The 13,237-nt window shown below is 50.9% G+C and overlaps 2 protein-coding genes across 2 annotated transcripts; one reads left to right on the forward strand and one right to left on the reverse strand.

Annotated features, from left to right (window-relative positions):
- Positions 1-384: 384 nt before the first annotated feature.
- On the reverse strand, positions 385-6,705 carry PRPF4 (pre-mRNA splicing tri-snRNP complex factor PRPF4). The gene is made up of 14 exons (XM_088527979.1): positions 6,634-6,705; positions 5,850-6,027; positions 5,518-5,704; positions 5,240-5,327; positions 4,738-4,817; positions 4,531-4,624; positions 3,945-4,039; positions 3,609-3,667; positions 2,934-3,057; positions 1,863-1,952; positions 1,365-1,487; positions 1,110-1,217; positions 903-1,021; positions 385-675 (listed from the first exon to the last, which is right to left on the reverse strand). Exons 1-14 carry the CDS (start codon positions 6,703-6,705, stop codon positions 482-484), a joined length of 1,611 nt encoding a protein of 536 aa, XP_088384105.1. The 3' UTR covers positions 385-481.
- A 286-nt stretch (positions 6,706-6,991) lies between these two features.
- CDC26 (cell division cycle 26) lies at positions 6,992-7,440 on the forward strand. The gene is made up of 2 exons (XM_088527980.1): positions 6,992-7,163; positions 7,246-7,440. Exons 1-2 carry the CDS (start codon positions 7,083-7,085, stop codon positions 7,417-7,419), a joined length of 255 nt encoding a protein of 84 aa, XP_088384106.1. The 5' UTR covers positions 6,992-7,082; the 3' UTR covers positions 7,420-7,440.
- Positions 7,441-13,237: the final 5,797 nt, after the last annotated feature.

The following is a 13,237-nucleotide window of genomic DNA, read 5'->3' on the forward strand; positions in this document are numbered from 1 at the left end:
CACCATTTTCTGATAACTGACAGCCAGTATCAAGTTTGCAGCCACAGGCTCCTACCCAAGGCTCCCGGGCAGGCAAGGAGGACCTTATTAGAGCCTATACAACATGCTGTACTTGAAGAGTTACACGGCTACCTACAGGCATTTAAAAACCAGCTGGCTTGGAGATATGTTGATGCAGCCAAGCTGATGCACGGGAGTAGATGATTCATCTCCAAATTACAACAGAAAAACAGTGTGTAGAGGGTAAAAGGGTTCTAAAAAGCATGAGATGCTCATCCAGACTTTGATTCCCCCCAAGCCCTGGAAAACACATTTCCAAACCACTTCAACTGGGAAACTAAGATGAGGCAGTGACTACCACCATAATGCACCTGCAACAGCAGATTCCTTTTTTTTCCTTTAATATAAAAAAGCCCAAATGTAAGAATGTCCAAGTTCAAAGCTGTTAACATCTCAGTTCCAGCTCATCAGCAACTCTGAGCTACTCCGCTGTCCACAGCTTGAAGGTTCTGTCATAGGAACACGTCGCTATCAGCTGGCCATCGAGGGAGATATCCAGGCCCATGACCTTCCCCTCGTGACCAGCCAGTGTTTTCAAAGGAGACCAGCCAGGGTGAGTCCAGATCTTTGCTGTGTTATCGTAAGCTCCTGTGAGCAGGAAGTTTCCATGATTGGCTGCAATTGAGGATGAGAAAAAAGGAGAAGTAAGATTTACAAATAAAAAAAGTGAAAAATCCTCTATCATTAAGCAAGAACAAATTCTCTTGGGCCGAAGATGTGCTTGAGTTGTCCCCATGAGTATCAATGCTATAGGTTATCACAGGTACTGCCCAGTTCCTGCCATCTCAGCTTGGGAAAGGCAGCGATAAGGAGCACAGGAACAAGGGGCAGGAGATGCTTACGTTCAAACTTCACCCCCGTCACCAGGTTCTGATGGGCAGGAATGGTGTAGATGCACTTCCTCTGACGGAGGTCCCACACTTTGCAAGTATTGTCACCACTGCCAGTTGCAACATGGTATCTGCCAAAAGAGTCAAGAAAGGCCATAGTCATGGAAGATGGGGTTTGTATTCAGAGTTTCCACATAAACCACGCAACTCCTTTCTTACCCGTTTGGGGAGAAGTTAACACCATAGATCTCCTTCAGGTGGCCTTCTAGAAACATGATGCAGCGTCCTGTGCGCAAGTCCCATATGCGACCAAAAGCATCCAGTCCGCTGGGGAGAAAAGAACCCACCCATCACCCTCTCCAGCAACTCTCAGAATGTGCTCGACCTCGCACCAGAATCACTGGGGCAGTCGAGTCAGCCCACAACAAACCCTGGTAATGTCTCCTGTGCGGCCTTCAGACAGAACAGACTTACCCAGTCCCAGCAAGAGACCCATCCGTGTGAAAGGCAATATCATAGACACCTTTGCTGTGTCCCTCCTGATGCAGGATCTCTTCCTGAGCTTCCAAGTCCCACAGGCGCCAGGAGTGATCATAGCTGCAAAAACAAAGCATTTATCCAACTAAATGCATTTTTCTGGATCTCCAATCTAGCCTTACAACCCTGTTTGAACTGGGCACACATGTAATAGCTGTCAGCATATTTACACAGGCTGGTCCAAAACTTGGTGTGCTATGTAGGAAGACGTGGCCAGGAACAAGCCTGTCCACAGGGAAACAGAGAAAAAAAAACACAGGAAACCCAAAGACAACAACAAACATAACAACAACAAAAACAAACATCGCAATGGCCCAGACCAGGTTAAACTGTTGCCCATGTTGGACTCCCTTTCAGACAGGCAGTGATGCCCATCAGTTTGCTAGCCAGACAGCTAATTGTAATGTCTTAAAGCAAATAACCCAATCTCCATACCAAGTAGTGCCCAGGAACCTTCCAGATGGGTGCCACATCACACGTGCCACTCTCATGGTGTGACCTTCGATATCTGCTACAGGCTCATCGCTGAAAAACAGAAACCAAGTCATCTGATGATGGCTGGTGCTAACCAGGCTTTTGCAGTCTCAGCAACAGCTGATAACTTAAATATCAATTTTTGGGGTATTTAATTTGGTAATAATTTGGTATTTGGTAAATAGCCAAAATTTTTGATGAGGAAGGGTAGCTAATACTGTCTTTTGTCCACATAGCTAACGCTATACATGAAGCTCATTTATCCATACTTTTGACCTCAGTTATAAAGCTCTCCTGGGATAATCACGTTCAGAATTAACAAGGCCCTTGATATTTTCAGGCCTCCTGAACATCAACAGCCCAGTGACACCATCAGCATCTGACTGCGAGCTTCGTGCAACGACATCCCCACTGCGGGCAGCGCCCTGCAGGAAGGTGCCCTGACCTGTGCCAGGAACCGCAGGCACCACTTTGTTTAACAGCAGAAACAAAACGCACCCCGCAGAGGGGGCACATCCCCAGCTGCAGCAAACCCTGCTGTCCTCAAGGCTGTACCCAGGACAGGCAGCAGCTTGGCAGCTTTAGTAGAAAATCTGAGCAGCATCTAGAGCTTCAGCTGGCCAATTAAGGAGACTTGGTCACAGGAGAGCGATAGGCACTGGTCTCATAGCACAGGTCTGCTTCTCCCAGGCCAAACACTGTCAAAACAACACATCTGGGCTCACAATTGGACACAAAGCATCTCAGAGCGTCCCAGGTGCATTGCAGGGCTCTGCTTTTCAAACGTGCAGGTGCTAGAGCTGGTATCTACGCTACGGTGTTCTTCTCAGGCTGTAGGTAAGTACTGCCTGTCTTCAAAAACCAGCTAGCCCCATGCAGCAACACAGAGCGATTCCTTTTATTACAGGATGAGAAACTGCTCGGATATAGCTACAAGACGTTGCATTTGCAGGAGGATGACAAGCATCTGATGTCTAAAATAAGCCCCACAAGCAACAGTGTTGCAGCAGCATGTGCCAGTATCAGCCTGACCTTTCAAGGCTCCAAAGTTTGACAGAACCATCGGCCGCACAGGAGGCCAAGTTAACGTCTTTCTTGTCTACGGAGATGGTGGCTTTGGGGTGGAAGACTATTGCTCCAACGTTGGTGTTATGTCCTCAAAAGAAAGAGTAGAAAATTAGCATTTTCGAGATCTTGGTCAATTCATCACAAAAAGAGCATCAGAAAAGCAGCACTTCCACAGCACATCCATAGTGCAAAGGGCTAAACTGCAATTCAGAAGCACCCAGTAATATTGCCAAAATCAAGGCTTGTAGTTCTTTAAACAGAGATGAAAAATTACATGAATGAATCAAGAGATTTTCCCCTCATACTTCTACTTAGTCAAAGTTCTGACCACTGTGCAAGGAAATTCACTGTTGTTCTCAAGTGAGGTGGCCAGGCATGTAAGTACTTGATTTAAAACAACTAAACCAGGTTTTGAAATAAACCAAACTGAAAAGCGTCACTCGGAGAACAACAAGTTTAGGTCTTTTCTCATCTCAAAGAGAAAGGACAGGACCTCCTCTGGATTACACAACACATCCCCTACCACATAAGTCTGAGTTATGCTCTTGTCAGAATAAAATCTGAGTCACAAAACAGCACAGAATTCAGCCCAGAGAGGGACAAAAGAACTAATCAAACGGTTTCGGTGGGAGTCTCTACCTCGTAACGTGTGGACGAGGTTGCAGTCAGGCACAGACCAAAGCTTGCACAGCCCGCTCCTGTTGAACACGAGAAACACAGTGAGTCAGGGCAGACACAAACAGAACCTCAGGGAACAGCTCAAACACAGAGCTGCAGGACAAACCCCCCAAGGGCAAACGGACCCACACTGGAATCCCCGCAAAACATTAAAATAGGCTGAAGACAGAGTTCATAGCAGGGGCAAAGCACCCTGCTGAACTCACAGGTTTCAAAGACTTCCAGTAACATCTCTCTCCTTCACTCCTGTCCTGTTTCCCCTTCTTTCTAAGGCAAGGGCTTTAAAGGAACACTTACCAGCAGGCAGTAGCGAGGAATTTGGAATTGGGACTGAAATGGCAGTAGGACAGCGGACGATCATCTCCAATCTGACTGCAGAAGTTATTCAAGGACTGAAAACAAAAGCAAGAGCAAGGGCAAATAAGTAAAGTAGAGAAGGCCTTGCCCAAAGAGTGAGATGAAGTAAGTAGATATGCAGAGGAAGAGACAGAGGCCTTTGGAAAGTCCCTTACATAAAGGGAGGAGCTGCCCCCAGAGTCATTCTAAAACATCACTGCCATTACCACATCCCTTGGTTTTACACAACAGTGCCCACAGTACAGGATGAGAGAAGTGAGCAGTCCTTTCCTCGTCAACTTAAATCCATGAAAAATTTGGGAAAAAAACGTCTGTAACCTCACAGGGGAGCGACAAGGCAGTGTGGGGACCTCTTTCCACACAGGGGGACAATTAACACAGGTCTCTGAATCACCGAACAGGAAGGTGATGTGTTTTATGCATATCACAGGAAGAGAAAGAAAAAGCAGAGCTTTGCAAAAGATGACAGGCACAGGCAGAAACTACTACGATGTCCTTCTGCACTGCTGCTATTTGTCAAACCTACCCGCAGGGATTTGTGCAGCTCCTGTCTCTGCGACGTTCTGGTTGCCTCTGGAATCTCCTTGAGCAGCCGGGCTTCTTCCAGCCGCTTCACTGCCCTGTGCAAAGCAAAACTGGAGTAGTAAATCCCTACCCTTTCCTCTGCTTTTCCTAAAGCTGCACTAATGCCGGTACAGTTACCACGAACACGAGCTCTAATTTTCTTCCTTACCTGGGGAGCGAGTAATTAGCAAGCCACAGCCTGGCTGTCTTCAGGCTGCGTGGTCCTTCATGGTACCAGGTTTGCTGATACTTAAAGAAAAAAAACAAAAGAAATCAATAATATGATAGAGCCCATCTGTTCTCTTCCTCTCAGTACTTAACTGCCACCACAGCATCTTCTCTTAAATCTTAATATCTTAAGGCAGCTGTTTTAAGGGGCTGAATTTGTTATTTGCATAACTACGGTCAAAAATATAAGACTTCCTAAATAACAGCCCCGCGGCCCAGTCTCCTGGTTTGTATGCCGTATGCAACATGGAATTCGGCCTGCAGCACAAGCCAGACTTAATTCTCTCCACATAAATAAGCTACAACCCTCACAGTCTGACTGAAACCAGAAGCACTGCTGCATCAGAGACCACCCAAATAAGGTGCCTGAATTTTTTAACATATTTCCAGCCACATTAAGAGCTAGCAGTACTGAAAAAAGAATAAAAAAGAGAAAATATTACCTCTTCTTTGGATTTTTTAGACCTGTCATCATCTTTTCTACTCTTTTTCAAGGCATCTGTGCCAACCACTGAAAGGATATTTCGTAATCTGAAAAGAAGCAGATCACACTCAGATAGCCCGACAACTGATGGTCGTTTCCCTTCTCCCACCCTCCATAATTCTTGCTAGGTCAGAAAGAGGGTGACCAGAGGTGCCCGTTACACCCAAAGCACAAGGAATATTTCAGGAATTGGGCAGACGGCACCGAGAGCTGTCAACGACACGGAAGGCCCCGCACCTCTCCCTCCTTTCTGCTGGCCCTTCTCCGAAGAGCGTGATGGGCTCCCCGAGGGCTCTCAAACACGCCTTCACTTCCGAGTCGTCCGTGGAAACGTTGATCTGCCGGGCTCGCTTGCGGCGCTCAAACTCGGCGAGGACCTCGGCCTGGCGCTCGCTCATATGGTCCTCAAGATCAAAGACCTCACCTGAAGCACAAAGTCATGAGTTAAAAACAGCAGCTAGGCAAGAGAGTCATGTGCTTAATTTTAAATTAGCCCCAAACTCAGAGACACATAGGAATCTGCCAAAATCAAGCGTGAGAAGTGGAAGGTGACAGGGTTGAGCACTCACCGCTGCTTATGTTGATGTTGCCAGCCTCGATCGCAGCTTTCACCCCTTCTTTTCCCAGCAGACCTGACTCTCCCTTCGCCAGGCGCTCTCTCTCCTTCTCCTCCAAGCTGCCATAGAAGATGGGGGCTCTCTTGGCCGGAGGAGCATCGCCCTCCTCCGCCGCCTTGCTCTTTGTGGCCTGCAAAGCAGGGGCAGAGTTTTAGACACTTCTCTGCTGAGGTTTGGCTGAAAAGAAAACATTCCACAGGTACCTTGGCCGGGTGAGAAAGTAAAAACAGCAGGAAACGACCCAAAATGATACAAGAGAGGGAAATTCTGAACACTAGGGCTCTGCTTCAAGTGCAAGAAGACAGCGCACTCCGCAGTTGCTCAAAGTCCATCCGCTCCCTTTCCCCCGTCTTCTCAGCCCCTTGTGCATGGTCCTCCAGTCCCTCTGTCCTCCCGCCTCTTTCATTTTCCTCTTTTAGCGGGAAGCACTTCCCGAACCGCCTGAGATGCCGAGTGCCGCCTCCCAACGCCCTCGCTTAGCAGGGGACGTAACAACAATAACACTAAAAAACAACTTTATGTCCAAAGGATGATGCTAAATGCGGAATTTTTAGTTTAAAAAAGTAAAAATTTCCAAAAAATCCTGAAAAAAACCCTTCCCTCCGATCACGATCCCTCTCGAGGGCTCGGGTGTCGCTGAGGTCGCTTGGGCCCCGCTCGCTGCTTCCTCCCCCCTGCATCCCGCGACCTCCCCCCCAACGGAGGCGCCGCCCCCGCCCCCCGGTACCGGGCGCACCTCGGGGGGGGCGGGGGGCCGCACGGGGGGGCGCGGGGGCGCACGCGCCGCCGGGGGCCGCGCGGAGGCCATGGCGCCGGCCCCGCCGCCCGCGGCCGCTTCCGGTCCGCTGCGGAAGCGCGGCCGGGAGAACGGGGAACGCGGGGTATGCCGGGAAGTGAGGCCCCCCTGGCGGGCGGGGAGCGCGGGGCATGCCGGGAGGTGTACGCTAGTCACCACCTACTGGCGGGAGGCGCGGGGCATGCCGGGAGGTGTGGTCACCGTGGCGCGCGGTGAGCGCGAGGCACGCCGGGAGGCGTGGCCGGCCTGAGGCGCGTGGCGCGCGGGGCATGCCGGGAGGCGTGGCCGGCTTAGGCGCGTGGCGCGCGGGGCATGCCGGGCGGCGCGGCGGGACGCGCTGTGGCCCCGCGCCGGCGGCTGAGGCGGAGCGGAGGCGGCGGGCGCGGGCGATGCTGCGGCGGAAGCCGACGCGGCTGGAGCTGAAGCTGGACGACATCGAGGAGTTCGAGAGCATCCGCAAGGAGCTGGAGGTGCGCGCGGGGCCGGGCGGCGGCGCGGGGCCGCGGGCGGGTCCCGTAGCGCGGTCCGTGACGCGGCGCCCTCGCCCCGCAGAGCCGCAAGAAGCAGCGCGAGGAGGCGGAGGCGGCGGCGGGCGGCGAGGAGGCCGCCGTGGCGCTGGGCGCCGAGCACAAGAGCCGGGAGCAGCTCATCAGCGACCGCATCGGCTACAAGCCGCAGCCCAAGGCGGGCGGCCGCGCCGCGCACTTCGGCACCTTCGAGTTCTAGCGGCGGCGGCCGCTGCGCTCGATCCCTGCAACCCCCCGCCGCTCCCCTCGCGCCGGGCCCAGCGCTGTGTTTTAAATAAACATGTCTTGTTTTAAAAGCGTGCAAGCTCCGTGGCTGGCGAGGGAGCGGGACTGCGCAGGAGACGCCGCTGCCTGGAGAGCCTGGGGGAGCTTCGGATCTGGGAATGGAGGCAGCGGGATGCGCTCGTTGACGCCGTCAGTGCCACGAGACAGCGACACGCACGCGGCACCCCAAGGAGGAGGTGCTGAGCAGCATCCACGTGATGCTTTACAGGTCGGGTGAATAAAGGTCTGGGGGCTCTGGGTCCAAAGGGCAAAGCCTCTCGCAGATGCTGCTCCGTCCTCTTTGGAGAAGGCCAGAAAGGCGCTGTCAGGGCTGTTAAAACAGACTAGTGCCAAACACGGCTGTTGAGCTGCTCTAGAGCCAGTGGCTCCACTCCGATGTGGGTTGTTTCCCTGGAGGGAAAAGGCCACAGAGTACAGTACAGCAGAACACACCGGGACCCGGATGTGGAACAATATTCTGTATTTTCTAAGCTTTTTTTTCCCCTTTTAAACTTATTCCCTTCTGTTCAGAGCTGGCGAGTGCATCGTTCTGGCTGCACTGCTGTGTAGCAGGAGGTTGTTGCTGGGATCAAAGGTTGCTAAATATCTCCTTATTGATGGTGTTGTGTGAAAAATGGATTCATTTCCAATAGTGACTCACGAGCAAGTACCCACATTGGTACCAGTGACAGATGCCACTGTCAGTTGGATGGGTACAAAGCTTAAAAAGCAAGAAAAAGAGTTCTGAAGAGGAGTCTGGGGTGACCAGGTGACCAAAACACAGCAAAATAAAAAATTGAAGAGGCAGGTTGTCGGTGTTTAAAAACCTTAGGGATGGAATGGGAAAGGTTCCCTACTCCCGTAGAACATATTTCTGACCATCTTCTAGTACAGAAAGCAGTAATATAATCAATGCCTCAAGCACCACGGTTCCAGCCATCTCCCTGGCAGGATGTTCCACAGCCTGTGACTCTCCCTGCTGCTTGTTCACCAGCCCGGCCTTGCTGCTGACCTGCTTCGGTCTGGAGTTTATTCCCAGGCTGTCCTGCATTCACGCGCCTTGACAATACTTTTTAATACAGTACTAAAGACTGAGCTGTGGGGCCTTTGTCCCTGTGGCAGTTTGGCAGCGCTCCCCAAAGCTGGATCCATGAATCAAAGCGCACAAGGTGCGGCTGACGCGGTGCTCGCGGGGAGCTCGCGTGTGGCCGCTGCAGCGTTTCTGCCTGTGCCAGCGTTGGCTGGAGAAACCCGGTGGAAGCCTGAATGTGGCAGAGCTGAGCAGCGCAGAGCTACACCCGAAACATGTACAGGTTCCCACTTCCGTGATATTATCGACCACATTAAAAAAGAGATATGGGGACTGTAATTGTTGGAAAGGGAGAAACAGCCTGGGAGGTTGTGCGGGAGTGTGAGGGTGTATGAGATGCTCAGATTCTCTTCCTGTTTCTTTGTAGGTTTGGGTAGGAGCAGGGCAAGGGGGAAGTTTTTTACTGAGTGTGAAGTGTGCCAAGAGGAGCAGCGACTGCTCGGGGACAGTTACTGGCAACACAAATACCCATCGTCCACCTATGGCCAGCAGCAGAACCTGAGGCAGAATCTGGATCCTCAAAAAACATTCCTCTCTCTTGCTGTGACACTTTTTTCTTTGCTTATTTTCTCCTCCCATGTATAAAAAAAATCTCATTTGAATGGAAGAAGAAAAATGGTCCATGCTGACATGTTACTCCTCCTTTCCAGCACAAAAGAAGGCTGCAGCTCTTTAGGCATTTGATTTTTGTGAAACAACTCCAATTCCTTTTGATTTCAGCCCACAGCTTAAGCTAACACTGCCCTGCCCACGTGTTCCTAAAATCAAACTTCGAGCATAACCCCCCTGAAGGGGCTGTACCCACCTCGCAGCTACTAATCACAGACCTGGGCATGTGAAAAAAAAAAAAAGCGGTAGATTAGCTAATATAAGAAATATTTTTGCCCAAGTTAAGTTTTCAGACTTGACTTGAGCTCCAGACTTGACTTCGTGCTACAGCCTGGTGTGATGCATCTGATTTCAGGACAGGCTGGAGAAATGCACAGAAGTTGCATCTCTTCCAGGCTCTTCTTCAGATTGGACGGAGTAACGTGGGCTGGAGCAGATCTTGTTCTGCCATCTCACAGCACATGAAATTATGGGGAATCACGCTGCCAGGCAAACATTCCCAGTGTGCCCTAAATCTGACAGGAAACATCTTAGGAGCAACAGAAAGAGGTTTCAGAATGAAAACCAACCCAACCCCATTTTTCTTGCATAAGTGAATACAAACCAGAGTAAAACACTGGGAAGGAGAGCTTTGGTCTTCCTTGCTGCATATAGATGTTCCCCCATGATGACATGGGTTTATTACTACATCTCCCCTCAAATTTGTGTCCTTTGCCCTCACCTTGGGTAGTGGAAAGCAGATCTGGGAGGCACTAGGTCCTCTTTCCATCTCGCCTTTCCCCAAACTCAGGAGTAGACTAAAACAAGCAGCTACTTCTACGTGAGGAATTTGCAGTGCTCCCCTTCCAGCAGCCTCTGGGTTACGGCTCATGGGCCCAGAAGCTGCTGCTGCTCCATCCCCAGCTGCGGGCAGGTGGCACTTACCCCCCAGGTGCCCTCGTGACGGGCGCAGGAGGGGACTGCAAGAGACCAAGGCCTAGAGAAGACCCCCCCAGAGCTGCCCGGGTACTGGGGTCCAGTTATTAAAACCAGGCACTTGCTCTTGGAGCCGTTTGCTGAATGTTTCAGTGAAAGCTGCTGCCTCTGCTGCTTTGAGGGTTATTTCTGAAACACTCACACGCCACAGTAAAATGCAATCTATTTTATTGGCTAATTATTTACAGGGGATTCTCGATATTCACAGTAACATCAGGCAATTTACCTCCACAAAGAGCACGAATGAAAACAAAAGTGACGGTCCACTGTAAACAAAACTATACATCCTGCTGGATCTGTTGGGACTGGCTTGAGATGAACTGAAAGGCACTCGAGAGGCAGAGGAAAAGCAAGAGCCAGGTGCTGACCACGGCCTGGGGCTCTTGAGCATGTCTTCCAAGGTGATAATCCAGAGGCACAGTCAGAGAAGACAGGTACAGGACATCACAAGCTTGCTACGTAGGTACCGATGCATTAGTATTTCCTCGAGTGTAGTAACGTTTGAGTCCTGCCCTCCCTCTGAGCACTATTTAATGCATGTTTGGCATTGACACTAGGCCAACCTCAACTACAGACATCAGAGAGGCTGGGCCTGCAGCACTGGCAGCCAGGACAGTGATCCCATGTCACCAGGAGGCCACGTTTTGCCCAGAGCCTGGCAAAGCCAGGAGCAACCTGGGCCGGGAGCCCAGCGGCCTGCGGTGCAGCAGAGGGAGGCTGTGACACACGGAGGTAGGTGGCTTCTCTGGATTGTCAGCAAGTAACGGAGACTGCGTGGCCAAAGCTGGCGGGCAGCCAGGGACTGGAGACATCCATTTTTCAGTCATACCTCACTGTTTCAGCAAACTCGGAAGCACAGAGGACACAGCCCTTCTCCACGACGTGCCCAGTGAGCACTGCTACAGGCAACTATGAGGAAACACCAGCCCTGTTGCAGAGAGCTTATTCTTGAAGAGTACCTTCTTCTCCACCATCCTCACACCTTCCCCTGGGCCCTTCTCCCCAGAGCCCAGCCTTGACTCCCAAGGGACTGGACAACTCCGGGACTGCCGGACGCTCACATGATCATTCCCACCAGCTGCTGGAAGATGCTGGGGCCCAGGCTAGGAACTTTGGAGTCCTGTGCCCGGCTTCCTGCTCCCCTGGAGAGCACTGCTAAGTCTGTGCCACTTCCCTCTCCGCACCCCATGAGCGAGCTGAGTGCCCACTTCTGTGAGCGTGAGACAGGGATGAACCCTCTGACGGCTGAAGTGCTCATCCTCACTGGTGCTAACAATTTGGAGGCACTAGATGCTGCATCTAGATGAGGCAGAGAAGCTAATGCATGAACTGAGTTTCTATGAGAGGAGCCACTACGGCATAATCCCCAAATCATCCCTCTCTGACACGAGTGCAAATCTGGCCATTTGAATACAAAAGCAAAGGTGGCTAAAAAGCTCCCATGGCAGCAGGAAGATCAGGCCAAGCCCAGGTGTTACTTTAGAGGAAGATCTAGCAAGTCTTGAGGTATACCCAGTTAGTAGTGTCAGCATACGAAGCCACAAGTGACTGTACCCTGTAATCAGACATCCCTATAATGGTAACAACTCCAGTTTGCTCAAGAGAAACCAGTCAGAGCATTTATCAGCTCCAGACTCCTTCAGAGATTAAGTCTCTGCAGTGCAAAGCTTTCGAAGCACAAGCAACCTGAGCAGTTAACAGCTGCTGGTTTCTCTAACAAGCCTCGAGATTTACCCGCACTCTCACAAGAACTGGGAGGGCCCTATTTTCCACGCTGGCATCTGGAGAAGTCCTCTGAAGTGTCTTCCAGACTCCAGACTACTGCAGATGTCTTTCTGTAGTGTCACACACTCCCTTTGCAGACCAGACTGGGGAAGGAAGAGCTTTTCCTATCTCTTTTGTCAGGTGCATCCATAATCTTTCCATCAAAGTAGCCATGCTACTTCCACTCACATGTAGATTTACTACAGAAACGAGGAGAAAGGTGTCCTGCTTTCATGCCTGGCATCACCCACACAAAGGTTGAGCTTTGCAGGTGCAGTACGAGATCCTGGCAAGAGGCCTGGCAGCGGCAAACAGAGATTTGCTCTTGTTTTTCAAGGAGGGTGGCAGGCTGAGAGTGGGCTTAGAAGTAGTAGCAGCACCAGAACCTGGATGCACAGGGTCAGGCCTTGCCCTAACTCCCCTCACGAGGACGCCATGGAGCAGTGTCCTGGGCAGAGGGCCCTGCTTGGCACCACACAGCCTTCCCTACATCAGGAAGCAGTTTAACAACAAAGTGCCAAACCAAAACTCTCCTAAAACACCCAAAGTGTTTTCTGGGCAACACCCATCTTGGGAGCGATCCTCTCTTGCCTGTTAAACCTGCAGATCTCATAGCCCTGAACAGAAAGTTCTACTGAGCTACTGGACTTTTCTGCCACCGACACTAACAACTCTGCACCTCAGTAAGCTGGCAAGGTCACAGCATGATTATTAAGACAAAGAGGAGTCACTTGGGTCACACTTATTACTATTTTTTTTAAATCAACCCAAGCTGCTCCAAATTCCACCTGAGAAGATCAAATCAATGCTTTCTTCTCTTCCCCAAATCTCCCCTTCACAGATACATGGTTGTTTTATTTCCTTCATCTCAATCAAGGAATGCCCTCTTCACACATTTTAACCTCTAAGCGGCAACAAATATTATTTAGGTCTTGTGTCTTTTACAGAATGAGTTTTAGTAAACTGAGCGTCTAGCTCTAAATCCATCCATGTGCAATTCAACATGAATTCAAGGGAGATTCAATGGTTATTTTAAATATTTTTTTCGCCCTATGAATATGCAGTCATTGTCCTGCATCTACTCAGTTCATTTCTGTGGTCGGGAAGTGAAAGCAGCCACGCTGCAATGTTAGCACTTAAAGCTGAATAATGCGGCACTGGGGACTAACAAGGCCTGGAGGACACTCGGGTGCACAGGGCTCACGTGCCAGGACAGACTTGCGCCAGTTTCTTGTGCAGCAGCAGCTTTCCCAGCGGCTGCACTTGGGGAATTCCATTCCCAGAACTGAGTCAGAAGGCGCCATTGGCCCCAAAA

This window comes from Tinamus guttatus, unplaced genomic scaffold, assembly GCF_059628265.1.
Source record: "Tinamus guttatus ecotype Peru unplaced genomic scaffold, ASM5962826v1 Tinamus_guttatus_pri_ptg000297l, whole genome shotgun sequence".
NCBI lineage: Eukaryota > Metazoa > Chordata > Aves > Tinamiformes > Tinamidae > Tinamus > Tinamus guttatus.